General features: G+C 39.6%; 1 protein-coding gene across 1 annotated transcript in view; it reads left to right on the forward strand.

Annotated features, from left to right (window-relative positions):
- PKD1L1 (polycystin 1 like 1, transient receptor potential channel interacting) overlaps nucleotides 1-23,954 on the forward strand; it is a 107,786-nt gene that overhangs the window by 35,304 nt on the left and 48,528 nt on the right. Inside the window, exons 21-37 of the mRNA XM_069959695.1 lie at nucleotides 1,144-1,350; nucleotides 2,042-2,223; nucleotides 2,602-2,823; nucleotides 4,214-4,374; nucleotides 5,584-5,931; nucleotides 8,262-8,354; nucleotides 10,435-10,500; nucleotides 10,585-10,746; nucleotides 12,578-12,655; nucleotides 14,545-14,687; nucleotides 16,948-17,068; nucleotides 17,805-17,928; nucleotides 18,008-18,203; nucleotides 20,659-20,715; nucleotides 21,782-21,997; nucleotides 22,239-22,478; nucleotides 23,720-23,830. Coding sequence (XP_069815796.1) covers nucleotides 1,144-1,350; nucleotides 2,042-2,223; nucleotides 2,602-2,823; nucleotides 4,214-4,374; nucleotides 5,584-5,931; nucleotides 8,262-8,354; nucleotides 10,435-10,500; nucleotides 10,585-10,746; nucleotides 12,578-12,655; nucleotides 14,545-14,687; nucleotides 16,948-17,068; nucleotides 17,805-17,928; nucleotides 18,008-18,203; nucleotides 20,659-20,715; nucleotides 21,782-21,997; nucleotides 22,239-22,478; nucleotides 23,720-23,830 — 2,727 coding nt within the window. The remainder of the gene's footprint in view (nucleotides 1-1,143; nucleotides 1,351-2,041; nucleotides 2,224-2,601; nucleotides 2,824-4,213; nucleotides 4,375-5,583; nucleotides 5,932-8,261; nucleotides 8,355-10,434; nucleotides 10,501-10,584; nucleotides 10,747-12,577; nucleotides 12,656-14,544; nucleotides 14,688-16,947; nucleotides 17,069-17,804; nucleotides 17,929-18,007; nucleotides 18,204-20,658; nucleotides 20,716-21,781; nucleotides 21,998-22,238; nucleotides 22,479-23,719; nucleotides 23,831-23,954) is intronic.

Raw genomic sequence — 23,954 nt, forward strand, 5'->3', positions numbered from 1 at the left:
CCAAACATAACTTTTGATATGTTGCTGCCCATGGTGAGACTGCTGAGAACTGGGAGAAGGAGAAGTATGGAATGAATTGTAAGTCTCACCACGGGCAGCAACATATCAAAAGTTATGTTTGGGTGGAATACCCCTTTAATCCATAGCTTTTTCACTCAGAGAAATGAGTGACCAATCCTGTTTTAGAACTACATAATACTGTAGGTGCTAGTGCTACACAATGACTTTGGTTGTGCAAAATGAATATTGCAATGCTGCAAATAATAAGTTGAGTAAATTGAATCTAATGTTTGTCAATGTGGTTGTATTGCAAATTGTAACACTACACTATTGTGAGGCCACAGTCCCCTGAAATCCAACATTAATGGATTTTTTGTTCACAAGTCTCATTTAAGAAGAAGTGTTAGAAATACATGGCCACTTTCTTCCAGAGACAACTCCTTTTTTGTCTTCAGTTCAGGTGTGGTTTGCAATTAAGCTTTATTTACTTCAATGGAACTGAGTTGCAAAACCTGCACCCAAACTAGAGACCAGAGTGGTGCTGTCTCTGGAAGAAAGTGGCCATATTTGTCTAATGCTGGATAACCCCTTTGAAGGCGTTACTCCCTGGTTCCTTGGTCAATTTACCATTTTTAGAAGTTCCCTACAGTTTTGGTGCTGCAAAACCAGTTATATGACCTCCAAAACATTTTTTTAGTTCACTATATCACGTGCCATTCATCCATCACACGATCTGGACATCATTATTGTACATCATTATTCATCTGTCATTATGCCGGCCTCATTATAATATATATATATATATATATATATATATATATATATATATATATATATATATAATATTAGGAATGAAACGCTAACGGATATGTACCCTAACATGGTGTACAAACTGTAACTGTAACTGTAATAGTAATTAATTCAATACAAGTCCTCATATACTGTGTTAAAGCAATATAGACATATTTGTTTGTCAGAATGTGGGAAGACAAAAACAGAAAATGTCTTTGGGTCCTGGCATTAAAAACTGAGTTGATGGCTAGTCTAATAGTTTTGTATGATTTTAGCTCAGTGCTGTACATTATGCTTGCGTCTTGAAAATATCTAAATAGATTCTGTACTGAGTCAATTGTTATATTTTAGGTTAGAAGATATGAAGAACTACATCTCGGAGTAACATTTGAAGCAGCAATACCATGCAATATTTCTCAAGGACTTTATTATCATTGGTCTTTTGTGAAACATGATGGCACTGTTATTCCCTTACTACCTCATATTGACAATAAGAAGCAAACAATTACATTGCCAGCATTCTCCCTAGATTATGGGAACTATACAGGTTTATCTCGGGTATGTACCCTATGTAACTGCTTAAAGAGGATCAGGGGCGTAACTAGAAATGGCTGGGTCCAATAGTAAACTTTTGATTGCCCCCCCTCCCCCCCGACTGACCCCCAAACCTGGTCAACTGTAGTCATAACCTTTAACTTTTAATTGCAAGTGCTCATCAGGTGTGCTAACAGTTAAATGGACATTTGCAGCACCTTGAAGGCCTGCTTGGCCAACAGTTGCTGCAAATGATTATGGCTCAGGTGGCCCAGTGTAGGCCAGGCCCAGTGCAGGAGTGGGCCACTAGGCCCCCTGATGAGGTGGGCCCTGTAGTAGCCGCTATGGCTGCTATGGTGATAGTCACGACCCTCAATAGAATGTATAGCCTACATTTTTTTACTGGTACTGAAACACTTTTGTTTTTCCTAATCTGTTTCTATTTTTTATCATATTTTTTAAAATGTTCCTTGTAGTACATTATCATGGGGACTGTCATTTTGCCTAAACTGTTTCATTTAGCATTTAGTGACTAGTCTTATGGACATAGACACAATGAATACCTCCAGATCTTATTCTTTGCATGTGACACATTTGTATGCTCCAGTTGACTGCACACTGCAATGAAGCACTTATATATATTGCATACATAACAGCCTTATCATGCAGCAAGATATATTTTATCTATCATATTAATAGCAGTTTAATCTTTCAGGTTCAAATAGCAGGAAATGTGGTGTACAGCAATTACACAGTGCCTGTGGAAGTTCAGCCCAGTGATCCAGTGAGCGTGATTGCAAATGGGCATAATTTTTTCATCGATAACACTACGGTTGAATATTTTACACTAAATGGGACACCATCTTTTGACCCAGATAATCCCAGTGCTCATTTAAGGTAGATAAACAAATGCATTTCTAAATATAGAAAAAACCTGGACACTTCTATTAAACTCCACATATATTCACAGCCTTCATTTTAGTCAAGTACCTTTATTAAAAGGAATTTAGACTCTTTTTATTACATGATCATACAGTCATCATCAAGCTAGGCTTTGGGGGAGATAATTGCCTAAAATGTCAACTGTATTTCATGTTGTAAGTTCTACCCCCAATAAACACATAAACATTTTTTAAAAATCCAGTATGGACTTCATAACTGGAACACACATATGCCAAAGAATCAAAATGGGACATTTAAAATCCACATCATCGTGCACAAGTCCCATTGTAATATATGTGTAGTTTATGATAAATCATTTTTTTATGTTTTTAGGTTCCATTGGAGCTGCACTGCAATGTGTATCCATGAGTATTCATGCTTTGACTCCGGTGTATTAGACCCTCTTCATAACAACCATGCTGTTATCACCTTTCCAACAGCTTTGCTTAATAAGAGGTGTGATCAGTTTCATTTTACCTTAATTGTCTCTAATGGAGATCGTAAATCTTCAAGTGCCGAAACATTTTTATCTATTAGTTACAACACAAACTTTAGGTAAGTATGGACCTTTTTCAAGACCATGTCTACACTTGGTCTTTTATTGTGTTTTTTTTCCCTAATAATAATGTCTATTTTCTCTTTTGATAGCTATCCTCAGGGTAGATGGGCATTAAATAGTAGTAGTTTGTGTTAATTTCACATTGACCTCCAGATTGTACACAGAAGCAGGAGGCAGTAACTACACTTAAAGCCAAGAAGAGGCTAAATAACAACGGTCCTGGCACACTGAGTCCTGTATGGCCTCCCTGTAGTATGAAGTGCCCAGCCTCTGTACTTAAAGCGTAACTGTCATATTTTTTTTTATTGCAGAAATCAGTAGTATAAGCGATTTTAAGAAACTCTGTAATCGGTTTCATCAGCCAAAAAAGCCCAGCCTCCCCCCCTGACTTCTTATCTGTGCATTATCAGGCAAACACGTCTTCATTACAGAGAAGCCAGTGAAGACGGGCTCTGCTCTCTCCATTGTAAGCCTATGAAGGGGGGAGGGGCTGAGGGAGATGAGGGAGCAGGAAGAGGTGACATGAAGGTCAGCTGTTTGTAGACTCTCTGGGCACCTAAAACGCTAAATTCAGGGGTCAGAAAGGTCAGTGCTTATCTATGAACTTACTGAGAGAAGATTGCAGGGTGTTGTGCTTTGCAGAAATCCTCCGTGCTCAGTCACTCCTAACAGCCCCTCCCTTCTCCATAGCCACATAATGGAGACAGAAATCCTGCATCATTTGATGTGAGGGGGGAGGCTGGGAGCTTTTTCAGTACAGAAGGAAACTCTTTTAGTACATAAAACCTATTACAGAGTTTCTTAAAATCGCTTGTACTATAGATATTTATTGTTTTCAGAAAAATGACCCTGAAATGACAGTTACGCTTTAAATCTGTGTGAATGGACCAAATGCTTCCGACTGGCTAACAAGTAGCCTAGTCAGATACATCAAACCTGTACTGTGTCTTAACACACAAGCCCATCCCTATTTGTCTATTTCAGCAACCAAGCAGTCTTAACAGGTTTTTAACAGCTTTCAACAATCCTGAGCATGGGTGATTGACAAGAGAAAAAGCATAAAACATGAGCAAGAATTCTTACTTCATTCTTTGTTACTGAATATTATAGAAATTGTATTGATACTGTAGGCAGGCACTCGATTAGTAATTGCTTTCTTACATTTTGCACATGTTTCCTTTTTTTTCTCTGCTGTCCATTTTCCATAGCAGTAAAGAGTTTCTCATTTTCATCACTAGTGCACACGAAGATAATGGTAGTTGGCTATCAATAACAGGACAATGGCAGGATTTGTTGAGTTTGGAATACCAGTTTACCTGGTACTGCATAATGCACTGTATATTGTCATAAAATTATTTACTCATCTCTATTGTTATTTTGTCTTAGGTCCATTGAAATGACTTGTATTGAGTGTAGAGGGCTTTCAATTAACTGGAACCAACAATTTTCAGTACAGGCTGTTTGTGCAGACTGCAATGACCTAAATGATATATCATATCAATGGAATCTATACTGGATTAATGCAACAGAAACCAGCACACCAGATGGTAGGATTGTGCCTTTTGTTTTATGCCTATATGTATTGCCTTGGTTGGGCTAAAATAGGGTTGGCTACCAAATGTTACATGAGGTGGTATTATGCTTATTGTGGTGGCACTGCTTTCGGTTCACACAGCTTCTCCTATTATAAACTAGAAATACAGGACCAACTTCTAATATGTCTGAATCCCATTCACTTACTGCCAAATAAGCAAATTAATGAAAGGAATAATGTAAGGCTGCATTCACACGTTCCGGGAAGTTGTCCGTGCTCACGGATCCGTGCGCACGGACAATTTTACAGCCCATTGCTTTCTATGGGGCTATTCAGATGTTCCGTGATTTCACGGATCCGTGATCCGTTCCGTTAAAAAATAGGACATGTCATTACTCGGAATGGATGCACGGAAAGGATTCCCTATAGAAATCAATGAGATCCGTGTTTTTTACGGATGTACATGGATGTGACATCCGTGTTCATCTGTGAAAAACACGGATGTGAAGTAATCAATGTCATTTAAAATACTGTAAGACAGATCCGTGAAAAAAACGGACACTGATACAAAACGGACTGTTTTGCACGGATCACGGAGGTAGCTGCTGGACCACAATCACGGACTGGGAAAATCACTGAACTTGTGAATGCAGCCTAAGAACACTGAAAAAGAGGAAAGAGGGAGAAGAAGAAAATAGGGAAGGAGGGAGGAGGTGAGGGAATAATAAATTGATAGAAATGTAAGACATAAAACTAAAGAATAGGAAGGTTAGAAGGCAAGAGGAAGAATAGAGAGAGAGAGAAAGTGGTTTGAAACAGGCCAAAAATAAAGGAAACATCATAAAGAAAGTGTGTGATACAAGGGGGTGAGAATGAATGAGTAAAACAAAGGTGACTAAGGTGACTGGAAAAAAAAAGAAAAATGGTAAAAGGAAAGAAGAATGATAATCTTAACAAAAGAGAATGATGAAATGGTAGATTTTGTAATTATGGTACACAAATAATCAGAGTTACCTATAAGAGTTGTATCAGCTTAAAAAAAAATGAAAAAAAAGAACACACTTAGGCCTAGCCAAGTTATTAAATGCCATTTTGATACTATGCAGTTTTATCTGTTTATCTGTCTCTTAATGTATCTGTAAAGCATAATACAATGTATAATGAAATGCATGCAGACCCGGCGTAAATTAATAAGCTGCAATACTGTGATTTTTTTTTACAGTTCCATTTTGCCGTTTAAAAGAAAGCATAGGAGGTCCAAGTGCACTTAGTGAAAATGTTCTCTACAATGGAAATTCTACAAAAGCACCAGCCTTACAGATTGCATCAAGGACAATTTACCCCACAGCTGTTTATGCAGAAAAACAAGTTACAGAACATTTGGTTGAATCAACTGATTTACCAAAAATGATTTATGGCAATGCTGAAAACGCAGAGTCAGTACATGATATGTACATGATTAGGTTATCGGAATCACATCTAGATCTCCTAGAGGAAGGATCTACAGGTGGCAGAAATATTCGGGAATCAACAATTGACAGATCAGGTGATTCAAATCTAGATTACAAAGGTAATTATTTAAGTTGCAACTTCAAAAATCTGGAGTAGTGGTAAAGACGGCACTGCTGTAGTGGTGGTGCTTGTGGTGGGATGGCGTCTCAGACGTAGTAGAGAAGAAGATCCCAGCACTCACCAATACAAGTATTGCTTATTTATTCTTTGCAAAACATCATAGGGTACAGGAGGACGCGTTTCGGCGTATAGCCATTATCAGCTCATGAGCTCATGAAGGATATATACGCCAAAACGCATCCTCCTGTACCCTCTGATGTTTTGCACAGAATAAATAAGCAATACTTGACTTGGTGAGTGCCGGGATTTTCTTCTCTGCAACTTGAAAAAACATCATTATTATTATTTTTAAGTCTCCCATTTTAGGTGGCTTTTGGGATCCTGACCTTATTGAGTTGTCTATAGTAAGATCCTCTGTTTGCAGTGATTCACTGTTCATACAGTATATAGGAGGATCCCAAATTCCCAAGACTACCAGGCTAAAGTGTTTTTCTAGGGAAACCCAATACATAGCCCTTGCCACTTCATGTATTAAATAAAAAAAACACCTACTTCCTCAATTCCACTGCTCTCAGATCTACTCCTGTGCTTTTCTCCCTTCTTTCAGAGATGTTCTGCAGTCCCACTCATCTCTCTGATTGTTCCGTGTGGGAGCGGAACATCCCTAGAAGAAGGAAAAACAACACATAAGCAAGATCTGGAAGACAACTGCAGTGCTAGAGGAGCAAAGGAGGTAAGTATGCACTCATTTGATACTTTATTGTAAGGGTAGACAAAGTGCTAAGTATTGGAGATTTCCTGGAAAATGTATTTCCTGGAAAACATTTTTAAAGTGTACATTTTATTTAAAATAACACTTCTGTCATGTCACAGAGACATGTCAAAGGTTTTTATTGGTCAGAGTGTTTAGACCACAACCCTGTCTAATGAGCAGAGAAAGACACATGCTACTTCCTACCTCTCCTCCCTCTTTGTGTCTGTGTTAGCAAGATGGCCTTGTAGATATGTCCGTCCTGGTCTCATGACATGGAGCTGGGAGATAACGCGATAACTGCTTACTTCTGTCAGCACATTTTCCTGAACAGTCACCACCTGTACGCTTTTTTCTAATGACCATGGCTATTTAAGTATATTTTCTACCTATATGGAAGTATGGAAATGAAATAAATGTTTACTCCCACACAAACCCACTGGTAAGTTTCAGCATTGACATACAAGGGGCATATTTAAGTTTTTCACACTGACCACATTTTAACATTTGGGGAACACAATGTCCAAAGCTAAAAAGTTGCCAATTTTTGTGTGAAATGGGGCTTGTTTGAAAATTTACAGTTTTATTTGCAACAAAAAAAAACTGGTGCAGCACCATTTATAAATTTCTGCACAGTGTTCATGTTTGTTTATGAGACCTGAGGAATAAGCAATCAAACTTAAACAAAATACAGGGCTGGCACTGCACGTTACCCCACCTAGAAGTATCCTAACATGTTTGCAGGGGTCCAAGTTCAGAATAGCACTCCGATAATCTTCATAAATGTATAGAATAGACCGCAGCACTCACCAGCAAGTGAGTGAATATGAACGATAAAAAAGGACTCGGATGAGTGCAGCAGCTTATTCTGTACATGTATGACTATTTAAAGTCTAAAAGTACAGGCTTTTGTCTGTCAGTCTAAAGTATGTGGGTGTATACTGGCGCGCCAGGGGGTGATAGTTTAGCAGCCCAGGAAATGTTTTGTGGAGCTCTGATTTGTATATTATTTCTAATTCACGGTGCTGGAGGACTTTATTACAATAAGAGTAGCATCTATGGATTCTGGGTAAAAAGCCCTACTGTACACGGCCTTTAATTTAGACATTAAAAAGTTGCTGTAGGGCCCGGTTTAAAGTGGTTTTAGGCTATGTTCACACTACGTAAAAGTACGGCCGTTGTTGCCATCGGCAACAACGGCCGTACTTTGCACGTTGTGGAACAATACCTATTGTTCTATGGGACATGTCCGTTTTCTGCAGCCGCAATTCAGTGAATTGCGGCCGTAGGAAACCCTGTCAGTTCACACAATGAAGCGAGCGGCTCCGGCATCAGAACACTACGGCCATAAAGATCATCCCTCCGGTACTGCAGTACCAGCCGGGATGATCTTTGCAGAGACCGGCCGTTCCGTGACCCGGCCAGGTCACCGAACGGCTGGTCTCTTACATAGTGTGAACATAGCCTTATAATGTAACTCAAACATACTTAACAATGATCTGTTAAACATTATATAAATGTCATTTAATAGTTTATTAGTATTAAGAATAAATATATTTTCTTTTCACTAAAAGTAGAATTGGATATGTATGATATGAGTGGCTTCGTAAGTGGAGATGGAGAAGGCGGAAATCTCTTATGGAATACTACTAAAGGTCAAACACATAGTGGTGAGTTAAGGTGCAGAAACATATGAAGCAAAACTTTACTTCTGTATGATATATTATGGTGTAGCTGAAAGCAACAACAAGGGAACACCATATGTGAATACTTGCAGTTTTGTTTGAAGTATTTCTTTTTTTCTTTTTCAAAAGAACAGTTTAAGAAAAATACTCCTAGAGCCGTCTTCATTAAAACTGCATTCTTAGGCTATGTTCACACAACGTGTTTTGTCGTATTTCTACGACCATTGTTGCCGATTGCAACAACGGCCGTAGTTAATACGAGAAAATACATTGTCCGAGTGTCTATGGGATCCCGGCCAGAGCGTATACACATAGTATACGCTTCGGCTGGGACCCCTAGCCGCACAGCAAAGAACTGACATGTCAGTATTCTGCGGTTGCTATTCAGTGAATAGCGGCCAAAGAAAATCATGTCAGTGCACACTAAAAAGCAAGTGGCTGCAGACGCAAGCTTCGTAGCGTGCAGTGGGGAGTTCTGATGCTGGTGCGCACGGCAGCGCCCGCATCAGAGCTCTGTGGGCCGAAAGATCATCTGGCCGGTCTCTTACGCCATGTGAACATGGCCTAATACTGCTCATAAAAAACTTGTATGGTTTTAAAAACTGCATGGAGATAAATGTAAAATCCTGCCAAAAAAGTGGTTTAGGGTGCCTTCACACGTATGGATCCGAAATCCGCTGCAGATCCAGTGCCATTCATCCCTATGGGAGCACATACTCGCAGCGGGATTGGCATCCCACTGTGATTATGTGAGCTAACCCCCACAGACAGCTCACTGCACTGATTGGCTGAGTAGGACTAATGGGAGCTGGGAGCCTCACATGCAGCCGCGGCACCGAGCAGGTAATGTATGCACTCGGCAGTGGGCTGCGGGGTTAACTCACATACTCATAGCAGGATGTCAATCTCGCTGCAATTATGTGCTCTCATATGGATGAATGGCACTGTATCCGCAGCGGATTTCATTTACGTGTGAAGGCACCCTTCAAGGGAAGCAGTCAGCATGATTGTGGTGATAAAGTTCCCAGCTGCACAGTATAGACCTACTGTGCAGCTCCCTAAGGCTACCAGCCGTGTCTGCCGCTGTAGCCTTACATCAGGAAAAAAGGAGTTTTATTCTAACGCGTGAGGCCGGGAGAGTGGTGGCAACTAGTAAATTGCCCATCTTTGACTGACAGGCAGAGAGACCTGTTAGTAGCCTCTACGCCTGTCAATCATTTCTGCAGAGCCTGCTGACAGGCATAGGGTCGACTCCCTGCCCAGATCACTAGTTGCCGTCCCTCTCCCAGCCTTGCAAACTTTTACCTTTCCATTTACCTCTATGTAAAGCAGATGCGGCTGGTAGCCTCGGGAGCTGCACAGTAGATCTATACTGTGCAGCTGGAAACTGTATCAGCACAGTTGTGCTGAATGGTTCCCTTTAACTGTAAAGCAGTGGCAATGCAGAACCACAGTATGTAAACGCACCCAAAGATTAGTAAGACCTAAGGACAGTATATATTTATATATATCAGTAACATATTAGCAGCATACATATCACCTTAACACAGTTACTGACCAAATTCAGTATACCATGCTAACAATTACCAGTAGTACCAGTAAATAAGAAATAATTCTCTCTGTAGGTAATCACCTCATGGTTGACCCTCTCATGCATCCCCGCCATATTCTAAAAAAAACAAAAAAAAAACACCCATACTCCCACACAATCCACTGGCATCTCTTTCTCCCCACTCTGCAAGCACTCTAGTGGCCCTAGGCATAAAACATCCACAAGAAGGATTGGCAAGGCACGGAGCTAAAAGCCTAAACAAAGCACCCAGCATCCAGATGGGCCCCCAGGATCCACTTGCCTAAATTTACTAGATTGTGATGCTGCCCCTGACTGAACTAGCTCGGGTCCCGCAGCCTATCAATTATAGATCAGTGGTTTCTAGGCCCAGTAATCCTGTGCAGCCTTACTAGAACCAGGCATTGTCAGCACAGACATGGCAGCAGATCTTTGTAGGTGCTCCTGCTTGGATTTTATCTATTAAAGAAATTTCAACATTTCTAAATTTTACAGATTTTGACACGCATTTATATGGAAATATTGTGGAAGGTGTTGGAGGCTCTGGAACAAGGAATGAAAGTAAGTTAACTGGTATGAAAATTCTTTACAGTTTTTGGTGATATGGAAGCTAATTTTTAAAATTTCTTTTCCAAGTTGAATTAGATGAATTGGATGTCACACATGGCTATTCAGATGGAGATACTGCTACAAACAATGGGGATAACTTTGTGGATCTGTCAGTTATTGCGCCAAATATTTTACCTATGGTTCACTGGTTAAAACTGCCAATCGGTCATGAACTATTTAGCAGTTATACTACCTCAGGTATGTTTAAGTGACCTGAAATGTAAACCTGTGATATCTCATCCATAAGAAAAAATCTATGCATATTGTGTGTTGACTAAGGGCTCTATTACACCGAATGATTATCGACCGCTCTTGGACGAATATCAAGCCGTGAAATATGGCCCTAAGATTAAAAGTGTTGTCCGGTTTCATATATCAATGACCTATCATCCTGATAGCTGGTCAATAGCTGATTGTCAGAGTATTGCCACTTGACACCCCCACCAATTACCTGCACAGAACAGCCATTGTGGCCAGACGTATTCTGGAAAGGGAGCAGTTGCAGTTGTACAGCTGAACAGTTGATCATCAGGGATTCTAGATGTTGGCAATGTGCTGACCGGATATTGATGGTCTATTCTGACTATAGGCCATCAGTATGTAGAAGTAGAAAATCCCAGGGGTTTCACTTTAATGGAAGTTGTGCAAATGGCATAGCCAAGCAAGTTATACTGTTTAAGTATCTCCCTAAGCTACATAAAGAGCATACTGTATCTCACTGGTTGGGCTGCACCATTTGCACTACTCCCATTTAAGTCAATGGAAATTACGCAGATAGTAAAATAGAAGAACATTACATAACTCCTGCGATTTGGCTGTTTGTAGCAAACAGGCTGACTTTATGAGATGGAAATACCTCTTTAGGCTTAAAGTGTACCTGTTATAAAAAAAATCACACAAAAAGATCACACAAAAACACACACAAAAAAAAAAAAAAACACAAAAAAAATGTGACAGCTCACCACAATGGCAAGATACAGACCCACTACAGACATGGAAATAGTTAAAAGCAGCCCCCCCCCAACTGCTGAAAAAAATCCCACAAAAATAATGAGGCTCTTGGTTACCATTTAAACTGCCCCACCACATTACGGTGGCCTCATACCAGGACAGTCCTACACTGTACTCTGGCCTCTTCATGGCATGAAATACGCCTATGCTCTGGGCATGCAATATCTGTCTTATACCGGCAAAAGTAATTACACCACCTGGGTGGGATGGGTGGAGTGCACAACCAAGTAGAGGCAGCCACTCCCCCATCTGGAACCCACAAAAAAGGACAAATTTGGTCAGCTCTCCTAGAACACCATTCACATTAGGCAGGAGCACGTTGCTATGGCTGAAGTTGAAAACACACAAAAAAAGTTTTGATCGGATTGATCAGTGCTCAAACCCAGTCAAAGGGAAGCTTTGTAGATCTAGTGATTAGTTAGTTGTGCAATTTTAATATGTACCAAAAATTAGCAGATCGTTCCGTCGTTCACCGATTTTACCTATGTGCGACATAGGCATAAGCGATCGCAAAACGATTTTTCTGTACGATATATCGTTCAGTCTAAACGCTGATTGTTCTAAAAAAACATTGTTCTTTCAATATCGTTAATTGTAAGATCGGGCGAATTATCACTTTGTGTAAACGCAGCATTAGGCAGGTTGATAAATCTGGGCCTTAGTCTATGATGTGGATGCACTGTTGTATGCAGTCTTGATTACCATGTAAAAACGCATCCATGTCAAGTGGCTTATCACTACTATTATGTGGTTCTTATCATCATTCACATCAGTGGCATAGCAAACTCAAGCCTTCATGATGATTTCTGTCAAAAAATCTGCTGTTAATTTTCCTGTTCGTATTCCCTACATACTGAACACCCATTTAACTGGTTTGCACTACAACATTGCATTCAGTAGAAGATAGATCTTTTCTGTAGCTGTACTTTATATAAATGGAACAGCTGTTTCATAATGCAATTTCACTACAAATTTGAAAGATTTTTGTAACGTTTAGTTATATATTTTTTTTTATCAGGTATTCTTTCCCAGAACATTACAATCAGACCTTTTCTTTTGAAGCCTGGCAAGATGTATATGCTGGATGTTACTTTGGGTGAGTATCTTTAGACATTAGGCAACCAATTATTCCTTTTCTAATTGAACCCTGTTTGATTTATGGTTGTGCAGTTTTTCTTTTATCCGGTAATCTTCAGCAGTAAAAATTGCATGCTAAGTTGAGAGGACTCAATAACATGGTCTGCTGTGCAAATGAGTCCTGTAATATTAGTGTATGTGGCCTGAACGGAGTCATTAGATGAAATGAATTGGCCATTGAATGAATGGCGCCGACGCCGTTGCAGTAAGCTACAGTATACATTGGAATCCTGCTCTTGGGGAGATGCTGATAGGTGTCAGTGATGTACTGCTAAAATGTAATGTGAACTTAGCCTAAGGGTGCCTTCACACCTAGCGACTTGCAGCGTAAATTACGCTGCGAGTCGGGTAGGTCCTGGCAGATCACTTTCACTACATACACGCAGCAGTCTGAACGACCGCTGCGTGTATGTAATTCTGCCGGCCCCTTCAGCTGCTGCCCGGCCTCTGCTCCGCTCCCGCTCTGTATACATTACCTCTCCTCGCTGCACGGGTCCCGGCGTACTGCTCTCCCGCCCGGCCAATCAGTGTGTTGCCCTGCCGCAGCCACTGATTTGCCGGGCGGGAGAGCAGTACGCCGGGTCCCGTGCAGCGAGGAGAGGTATATATACAGCGGAGCGGGAGCTGAAGGGGTTAAGGGGCCAGCAGAATTACAGTACATACACACAGTGGTCGTTCAGACCACTGTGTGTATGTAGTGAAAGTGATCTGCCAGGACCTGACAGACTAGGTGTGAAGGCACCCTAAGACTCATATTTATCTGTCTGCTCATAGCAATCAGTCACAACAGTGGACTTTCGCCTCAGGTGACAGAACAGCTAGGATTGGCCCTGGGCTTTTGCGATGACTATAACAGCACAGCTCCAGCAGTGTCATGAAACTGATATTTGCCTTGGGCAAAATGCAGAAATAAAGCAAGCAAACACTGTTATATCATTTACTGTGTCTTTTTGTGTACAGAATAGGCTATTGTATAATTTTGTATTCCCCCATACCCCCATTTTTGGGGGTATGGCCAGGACAACAGGTGTTTTTCATTTCTTTTGTATGTTTATATATCACAGAGAGACTTGTTCACACCTATGCTATCACTAAGGTCTGAATAGACCGAAACATGTCAGCGATTGTCATGATTTTATTGTTTTTTTTTTTTTTTTTTTTGCTATGCTACAATAAAGGAATTGGATTTGGACGACTGAGTGCTGGAACTATCCTTGCTGCATAATTTTGTATTCCTCATCATTTTCAAGATTACTGTTTGGTGTCAATTTATATAAGGAAAGACAGACTTTTTAAATCCATTCCTGGATGTGGCTTTAAAAACGCCATCCAAAATGTGGGGGCGTGGTCTAAAAAGACATTTTCATGTTTTGACACCAAACAGTTTTCTGTTCTGGTTTTGGTTTTAAAAACTACAAAATGAAAAAACAGTGTGAACACACCCTTATACATTAGAGGTCATCCTGATTATGAGCTACTCTTTACAGCTCTGATATACATATGCTGTACACCTATATCTTTTAAGCATGTCTAGGACAGGTGTCCAGTTTGGGTGTGTTTACTGACATGCAAGCAGAGACCCTGATATTGATAGACACTCCTCAGCAGCCCAACACTATCTCTCCCGTCCTCCCCATACTTTTCTATGGGGTGACAAAAGGAGAGGTAAGCAGCGGCCAGACAGCTCTGTCCTCCACTTCCCTGCTGTCAATCATTTCCATCCTGGCAGTCTCATAGACTTATAGTAAAGCTGTCTAAATGGAAATTTGCTGCAATCAATAAGTTATTTTATTCCAGGTAGTTTGCCCTCTTTTCTATTCAAGCATGATTTCTTTTTCTACTTTCTAGATTCACATGGACACAAGATTGGGAAGTCGCAACTATACCTTACAGTAAATGAAATGTCTCGTAAAATGACCTGTCAGGTTCAGCCTAAAAGTGGTATTGAGGTTTTCACCATTTTTAGCATCTTCTGCACATCTGGAAAAGAGGTACATTGTTTTCAATAGCTTTTGTCACCAAATAATAAAGGGCTATCTTTATCTTTTTACAATGTAACATTGACAAACATGACAAGGTATATCACATTTCCTGGCAATTCATGGAAAACTGCTCATGTCATGTCAGGCAGGGGTTATAGACATTGTTACTAAAAACTACTTGCCTATTTTAAGAGAGGCGTTAATCGCTAACATAATAGATTAATAGCATAATAGCTAACATTTGTAATTAACTTTACCACAGCTAAAAGCCGAGCTGTGATTGGTTGCTGTGGGCAGTTTACACCAGTGTGTATTTTATACCCTTTGATAAATCTGGGCCTTAGTGTTAGAACTTTCAATAACACAGGGAAAACTTTTATATATATATATATATATATATATATATATATATATTTATATTTATATATATATATATATATATATATATATATATATATATATATCTAAAGTTAAAGGGGTAGTGCACCCAAAAAAATTTTCTTTCAAATCAACTGCTGCCATGAAGTGCCAGAGATTTGTAATTTACTTCTATTAAAAAAATCTAAAGCCTTCCAGTACTTATCAGCTGCTGTATGCCCAGCAGGAAGTGGTATTATTTCCAGTCTGGAGAGCAGGAGAGGTTTTCTATGGGGATTTGCTCCTTCTCTGGACAGTTCCTGACATGGACAGAGGAGGCAACAGAGAGCACTGTGTCAGAAAGGAAAGAAAACACCACTTCCTGCTGGACACACAGCAGCTGATAAGTACTGGAAGGCTTGAGATTTTTTAATAGAAGTAAATTACAAATCTCTGGCACTTCATGGCAGCAGTTGATTTGAAAGAAATTTTTTTTGGGTGCACTACCCCTTTAAGTTTACACCAGTGTATATTTTACTCCGTTTAATAAATCTCCCTCTAAGGCTAATGTTCACACAATGTTTTTTCAGTACCGTTCAAAATGACATCTGTCATTTTGAGGCTAAAATAACGGAAGTCATTTAGCAGCCTGGCCTTTCCCTAAAAGAAAAACTGTGTGTGACCAACTAATAAAAAATGTCCACTGTTTGCAAAAGACGTCTGAAAATAATGATCATGTTCATTATTTTGACGTCCGTGGTAAAAACTTCTGTTATTCAAAACATTGTGTGCATTGGACATCCGTCTTTCCATTGACTTCAATGCATTGCCATTGCAGTCAGGTAAATCGCGGCGAAAATGGATGTTATTTTAAAGTGACACTGTCTTCCCCTTTTGTACATTCTGACATCTCTACACAGGGGTAATGGGTAAATTTAGCAGTTTTCACACCTTATTTTATATCATACGTCATGGTGCTTGTTTAAGTAAAAAGTAATCTTTTATGAACTACAGATTGTGCTAAGTGGGCGGGGCCTCATGGCAGTAGCGCCACATAGACTCGCCCACAACGCCACAGTTGGCCCCGCCTCTTTGGCGGCCATTGGTGGGCCGACCTATAGGGGGTGGGGCCTAGACCTTTAGGCCAGCCTGTTCCAATGGTTGGTGAGGGGGTGGGGCCAACGGTGGCTTTGTGGGCGGGGCTAAGTGGCTCTAATGCCACTTAACATAATCTGCAGTTGATAAAAGATGACTTTTTGCTTGAACAAGCACCATGACGTATGATATAAAATAAGGTATGAAAACCGCTTAATTTACCCATTTCACCTGTGTAGAGATGTCAGAATGCACAAAGGGGGTGACAGTGTCACTTTAAATTGCAAAATCGGGCGCCTTTTTCAATTTTATTTTTTTTTATATATATATTAATACCTCTTTATTTTCTTTACGGATACAACAGATAAAAACAATAAAAATTAATATTTTTTACAAGATATGCCACAGTCCAAAAGTAAAAAGGAAGAAGTTAAAAAAGAAAACAAAAAACTCATTTTTCTCAATTATTGACGTTGTGTGAACATAGCCTAATTGTCCCTTTGTTTGCTCCTCTTCCTGTTGTTTGTCTATGACAACTGTGTGGCCTCCTTCTGACACCTGATTTATGAAGATTTACACCTGCAGGCACGAATATACACCAGCTGCAGAACTTCTTAGTAACTCCAGCATGGGGCATAGGGTTTGGGATTTAACTAAGACTGGCATACAGGTATAGGTCTTATCAATATTACCATATTAGTGATCAATATCAATATGAAACACATTGCAGAGTATAACTTGAGATTTGGTGGGTGAGTTCTGAAATATATAGTTATTAGGGTGATGATAACTTTTTTCTTTTTATCTCTACACACAGGACCTTAACTATGAATTCAGTTACCAAGTGGGGAAATTATCGAGAAAGGCTTTGTATAAAGGAAGAGACATTCAGTACTATTTTAATTTGCCTTCTGGTGATCCATCTGGTGGATATCAAGGTTAATATTTTCATAACTAAGACATTCTGTACCCAAAGCTTCAAATGTGCCCTCAAAACACATCTGTTCAAGCAGACTTATAAGGTTCCCTAATTTGACCGCTACCCTCAACCCCCCCCCCCCCCCCCCCCTCCCTAATTTGACTGGTTCACCCTTCTTACCTGCACTGCCCTATTTATAAAGATGACTGAACCATGGTAACAATGAAGCACTTTGCCCTTCTGCCTTTCTGTCTCGCACCCCCTCCTAATAGTCTGTAAGCTGATGCATGCGAGCAGGGCCCTCACTCCTCATGTATGGATAATTGTATGTAAATCTCTGTAATGTCTGAGTTTTGTCTATGTATGTACCCCCCAGAATTGTAAAGTGCTGCGGAATCTGTTGGCACTGTATAAATAAAAATTATTATTATTGTGTGGGGTGGGAATGAGGACTGAATATATAGGATAGGAGAAAAGAATTGTCATCACAGGAAAAAGCATAATAAACAAAATCGCTAAGAAACTTTTGCAAGAAAAATATAGGTAAATGAGACCTTTCTTTTTTGGTATAGTGGCAGGAATTAACCAGTTTGCACAGCCTCCTAAAAAGGGGGAGGTGCAGTATAATATACAGCATTAAAATTCCCTTCAGTCCCTTATGAATCTCAGGATAATCAAGCTTTTATGGCACCAGGTTAATGGAATGTTTTCTATATTCTGTTCATTATTCTCTCTACTTCTCTCTTGTTTTTCAGTTACTGTTTTTACACAAATAACCAATTCATATGGATCACAAACACAGCCATGCCCAGTAAATGTGACTGTGCTACCCATTGTCTTCCGTAACACATCTGGTAACCTACAGGAACAACTGGAACTGTAAGTCTTTAAAGAGTTGTAAGAAAAACTATCAATGTTTTATTGGCTACAATAATTATTTATTATTTTTTTTGCATAGATTTGAAGAGAGCTTGAGAAATCTTTCTACACTGGTGTTAATGGGAAGTCACATTGAGATTCGAAACTATGTTGTGTTGTTAACCACCGTCCTTAATCGACTTTCTACAGAGGACGACAAAATGGCTTCTGAGCTACAGTCAGAAATGAGAAACAAGCTTATTTTCATTGTTCAAGGCTTATCTTTTAGTAACCAGGTGACATTTTCTCTCTCTCTCTCTCTCTCTCTCTCTATATATATATATATATATATATATATATATATATATATATATATCATAAAGAAATATTAATTTATTAATTTAAAACATCCATAAATACAGTATATACACTGGATTGATTTATGACCATATATGGCATAAATACTCATCCTATCTAGTCTATGCACTACTGACAAAAACACAGATCTACAAAAAATGTTGCTTGACCATATTTTGAAAAAATATAATCCTTATTAGTAGAAACACAATATATGTACTGTACTTAAAAACAATGAGCCAGAACAATTAGCAAAGAGAGACAACACAAGAAGCAGTGCACCAAATGTTAATTACACAGCATCCAACTTATGCAAAGTGGCTTATGTGCCAAAGATGTAATATATTATCATATATATATAGATACCATAGCCATAAGTAAGAAATCAATCTATAAATCAAAATTGTCAATGAGGGTGCCAAATTATGAAAAAGAGCCTAGTGCAAAACAAAAGTGTATCCAACAGCTCAGGGTAACAATATTACTAATAAAGACTGCTACTCCAATATTGCAGGGATGGCACTAACCCCTACATATGTTTCAGCTGATAGCCTTTTTATGGGGGTGGCGTCTTTCCACTAAGGCCCAGTTTTATACTAATGGGATGTAAACCCAAGTGCACTAAGACATAAATGTAAAATTATCTAGATGATCCTGCAGAGCACACCCCTAAATAAACTTTGCCTTGGCCACCTGATCCATTGTTATTTGACAGACCCAGAGACTAGCGATTAGCAAAGCAGTGAAATTTGCTAATTTTTACTGCAAAATACGTGAACTACACAAAACTAACTTAATGCAGCAATACATACCTGTCCGTGCTCCCCTGGCATCCTCTTCCGTGCCTTCAGCTGCATGCTCAGCCAATCACTGGCTGCAGCGCTGTCTGCTCTCAGTTAGGGCCCTATTCCACAGGACGATTATCGTTCACATAATTGTTACCGATAAACAATCTCAAACAACTGATATTGCGAATGACCTGAAATCGTTCACCCATTTACATGGAACGATGATCGTTACTTATGATTGTTCTAGCGGTCGTCTTGTTGTCGCTATTGTGTTTCTCGCTACTGCAAACGACCGAACGACGTCTTATTCCATGCAAATGATTTACGAACGAGCAACAATAATAGGTCCAAGTCTTATTAAGCGATCAACGATTTCTCATTCCTCGTTTAATCGTTAACTGCTATTCAACCAAACGATTATCGCTTTGTTCTGAACGATTTAACGATTATTCAAACGATAATCGTCCCGTGGAAAAGCGCCCTTAGTCAGTGATTCACTCTGAGCAGAGAATGACAGTCCACTCAGCCAATCACTTGCTGACTGAGAATGAACAGCACCGCAGCCAATGATTGGCTTAGCAGGCTGTCACTCTTGTGTCTCGGCCAATCACTGGCTGCAGTGCTAGATCTTCTTAATTAGTCAGTGATTTGCTGTGTGGACTTTCACTCTCCGCTCAGCCAATCACTGACTCACTGAGAACAGACAGCGCCGCCAGTGATTGGCTGAGCAGGCTGTCACTCTTGTATCACTGGCTGCAGGGCTGTCCCTCAGTCACGTGCCTGAGCACGTGGCTGAAAATACGGAAGAGAACACCAGGGGAGTATGGAAAGGCAAATACATTTTTTTGGGGGGGAATTTAGCAAAATTCACTTAGTTTAACAAATCAATTTTTTGATAAATTCTCTGTGAATTCAGTAGGCCAGTAAAGAAGTGCACCTCATTTTATTCAATAAAGGTGAATTCATGTTGAGTGCTGCGAGGACTTTTTCCTTTTATTATCTTCATGGGCTATATGTACAGCTGAGCACCACCAACACCAATATATCTGTTGTGGGACACTCTACAAAAACTTCTGGGTCCCGTAGTGCAGTGTTTCAGTGCTTTGAGACTTCTCTGTGAATTCAGCTTCACAGGCACATGCTCACTCATCAAAAGATATGCATACAGACAGGACACACATCTCAGGAGTATGCTCTTGTCCTATTTCAGCACCCATGTGGTGACATACTTTGAAGTACATGAATTTCATTTCTACCGATAAAGGTTTTATTATTATTGTACGTTTTTGACACAGTGTTAGAAACTAATTAAAAAATGAAGTTGTTTAGCACATCCAAACAATATAAAATAACCATGCAGGTGCATGCTACTATTGCTGCAACACAAAAGCAAACACACAAAATTGACATATAAAGACATATAAAATAAAGACATATAAAAGTATTGAGTATATGAATAATTTTGCTGATGTGTTTTATTTTAAAATATTGTCTCTGAACAGATAAGCCCCTAAAATTAGGAATAATACTGAGTGTAAATGTATTGTAATTACTGTAATGCACAATTGCATTATTAGTATCTTTATCATCAAAATTTCTGTTTTAGGATGAACTAAGTGATATAATGTCAATGCTGAGAGATCTCCTTAGTGCCACAGACCAGGTATGTCTGACACAGTGATTACTTTGAATTACAACAAAAGGACAGATTTATTCTTAGTGTTTTTAAGGTAAACAATATAATATAGACAGGTGACAGTACACGTGACCTGCTTTATCTTGGCACATGTTGGACTCTTTTCATTTCCTTGTACCACCATTAGCAATGTGGGAACCTGCGAATCGGCAAATGATTCAATTCTGATTCAGTGGCCTATTCAGATTTGGCCCAACCAGCTGAGCAAATGTACTAGTGAATGTAAGGGTAGTATTACACAGGCCGATGAAGGCCCGATAATAAATGTAAATGAGCGCCGATTTGCTCCTTTACTCGGCCTATTACACGGGCTGATTATCATTTAACAAGGGCTGCAGGGACTTTGTTACCCGATGTCCTTGCAGCCCTTGCTTTTACTTTATACATTACCTGTTCAGGCTGCAGGGCTCCTCCTGCGGTCTTCTTCTCCCCGGGTCCCGCATGCTCCAGCTTCAATGCGGCCTGTCTCTGCTGACAGGCCACTCAGCCAATCACTGGCGCGACAGTCTTAGCCAGTGATTGGCTGAGCGGCCTGTCAGCTTAGACAGGCCGCTCTGAAGCTGGAGCGCGCGGGACCCGGGGAGAAGAGGACCGCAAGAGCAGCCCTGCAGCCAGGATAGGTAATGTAAATAGTCAGTCGCCAGCCGCGCACCGCTATTACACGTATTGATGCACGGCCGGCGCCCGACAATTATATTTCTGAACCTATATCAACAATCAGCCAATGATCATTGTCATCGGCTGATCGTTGTATTTATAACACAGAGCGATAATCGGCCAAATCGGGCTGATTCGGCCGATTATCGCTCCATGTAATAGTACCCTAAGTGAGCATAGCGCATTGCGGTGTAAAGGAACATGCACTGTTGTCTGTGACAAGAAGTCACAGCTAAGTTCTGAAATAGTTTAATATTTTATAATATTCAAATAGCCTGTTAAGTTGAGTCAGTTTACTGTGTAGGTGTAAAGAATGCAGCTACAGTATTCCTTTACTTTTTTTTTGATTAATATAACTTTTTTCCATTCACAATAGGTAACAGCTGAGAGTGCTACACGTATTATTAACTATACACGATCAATAGTCAAAGAGACATTTGAATATGCAGAGATTGAAAGCAATGTCGTACAGAGGAAACTGGTAGAAAATATCATTCTATTGATATCTAGTTCTATGGAAGTATATTCCAGATGGCCTGAGATAAAAAACATATTTGAGGATGGAATGGAATGTATAAGCAGTTTGTTGTTGGTAAGTTTTTTTTTTAACTATATTTAGTTGATTTTGTTATAGGGCTATGTAACTGTTTTGCTATATAATGTGTGTTTTCTGTTCTGTTCTCAGTAAAAACATTTATGATTTCACTTTCTTCTGTTCTAGATTTAATTTACCTTTTTTGCCTTTCTTTTCTACAGTTTTTTTAAATTCCTTCAGCACACTTAATTGTTGAAATGTAGTTTACTAAATGTTTATTTTTTTATTTTGTCCTCAGAAATGTATTACTTTGCATAGTGAACACCATTTTGCAGTTACCACAAATTTCTTGGATGTTCAGTCCAGCATGCATGAAAATGTTGACAATAACATCCAAAAGATTGGCTCTTCAACATTTTACTTGCCAAAATTATTGGATACTCAGACAAAAGGACAGAATACTAATAAGAAATGTTACATTAGCCAGCTGAAATCTTTCAAGAAAAACCCTTACATTTGGGCCAAGTCATTTTCTGAGGTTAGTACATGTCTGGTGTAATAATTGGGGGGGGGGGGGGGAGTGTTATAGCTGATAGTTGTCTCTTAACATGTTTAAAAATCATTGGCTGCTGGCCGCGCATTGCTACGTGTAATAGCTATGCGCGGACGAAGGCTGTTGACAGGGTAAAGAAAAAAAATAAAGACTATACTTACCTGTTCAGGTTCCTTTGGTGTCCTGCTGCCTTGTTCTTCTGTTCTCCGCTCATTAAAGCTGCCTACAGCACTTCCAAATCCATCTCTGAAGTGACAGGCGGCTCAGCCAATCACTGGCGACAGTGTTGTCCAATCCCAGTCAGTGATTGGCTGAGCATCCTGTCACTTTAAAGACTGAATCAGAAGCTCCCGTGGTGGCTGCGGTGAGTGAGGAACACAGAAACAAGGCTGGAGGACATTGTTGGAGCCTGGACAGGTAAGTACATTTCTTCACCTTGGCTCCTGCTGTGCTGGGGAATGCCCCCTAGACTTTTGAGCCTCATTTACATATTAGCAAAAAGGCTTGTTGGAGCTAAAAGAGCTCTGAAGGTAAAAAGTCCAGTCTAGCCATTTTCTCATTTACATCCCTGTTTTTTCTGCCCACAGATGTTTCTCACAAAATTTTTGATTAATATTTGCCAGTACTTAATTTATAATAATTTATTATTCAAGCAGGAGTGAAATTAAAGTTGTCTGTGCCCCAAGGTCAGTCTAGTCCTGGACCATTTACAGATAATTGTGATATATTGGCCCTCTCTGACATAACCATTTGGGTACTGCTTGAATGGCCGATTGGTCAGTCCTCCTGTGACAATGTGTACATATTTAGTATTGCTAATCTTGCACTGGTTTGCAGTTCTCTTGGTTGCTTGCAGAAACAGTTAAGTCAAGTGTGTTAAGAGTTACATACAGATATACGCAAATATTCTATAATGTATAAGGAGTAGTTTTACAGGATTTCTGTCCAGTGTGTAAAAATTATAATACAGGGAAAACAAATCACCAAAGCAAGCTCTGTGCAAACATTAGTGTATCAAAGTATGCTTGGAGATTTAACCTATAAAGCCTAAAGAATTGGGAATTGTGGGACAATTATATTAAAATTGTGCAGCTACAGGTTCTGTAATTTATTCTTACCATATTTTAGATATTGCAGCATACAGCATGCTATAAGTTACCTTATTAAAATGTTTTAACATTAATATTACAACAAATAACCTTTTTTTACTGTTTCTGATCTTTTAGGTTAATGGTGATTTTATAAGCCTTAGTCTTTTTGACTGCTCAACTAGAAGAAAATTGAGTGCTCGAGATATTGCAACACCAGTCATTGTGGAAATGAATAACCAGAGTCAGGTCAGCTATTTCCTGTCTCAGACAACTAAATCTGCTCTACAGTTCTTCATAATGTGCTAATGATGTGAGGCCTTTACAATACTGTTGTGTTTTAAGTCATGGTTTTATTGTTTTACTCCTGTGA

This window comes from Dendropsophus ebraccatus, chromosome 2, assembly GCF_027789765.1.
Source record: "Dendropsophus ebraccatus isolate aDenEbr1 chromosome 2, aDenEbr1.pat, whole genome shotgun sequence".
NCBI lineage: Eukaryota > Metazoa > Chordata > Amphibia > Anura > Hylidae > Dendropsophus > Dendropsophus ebraccatus.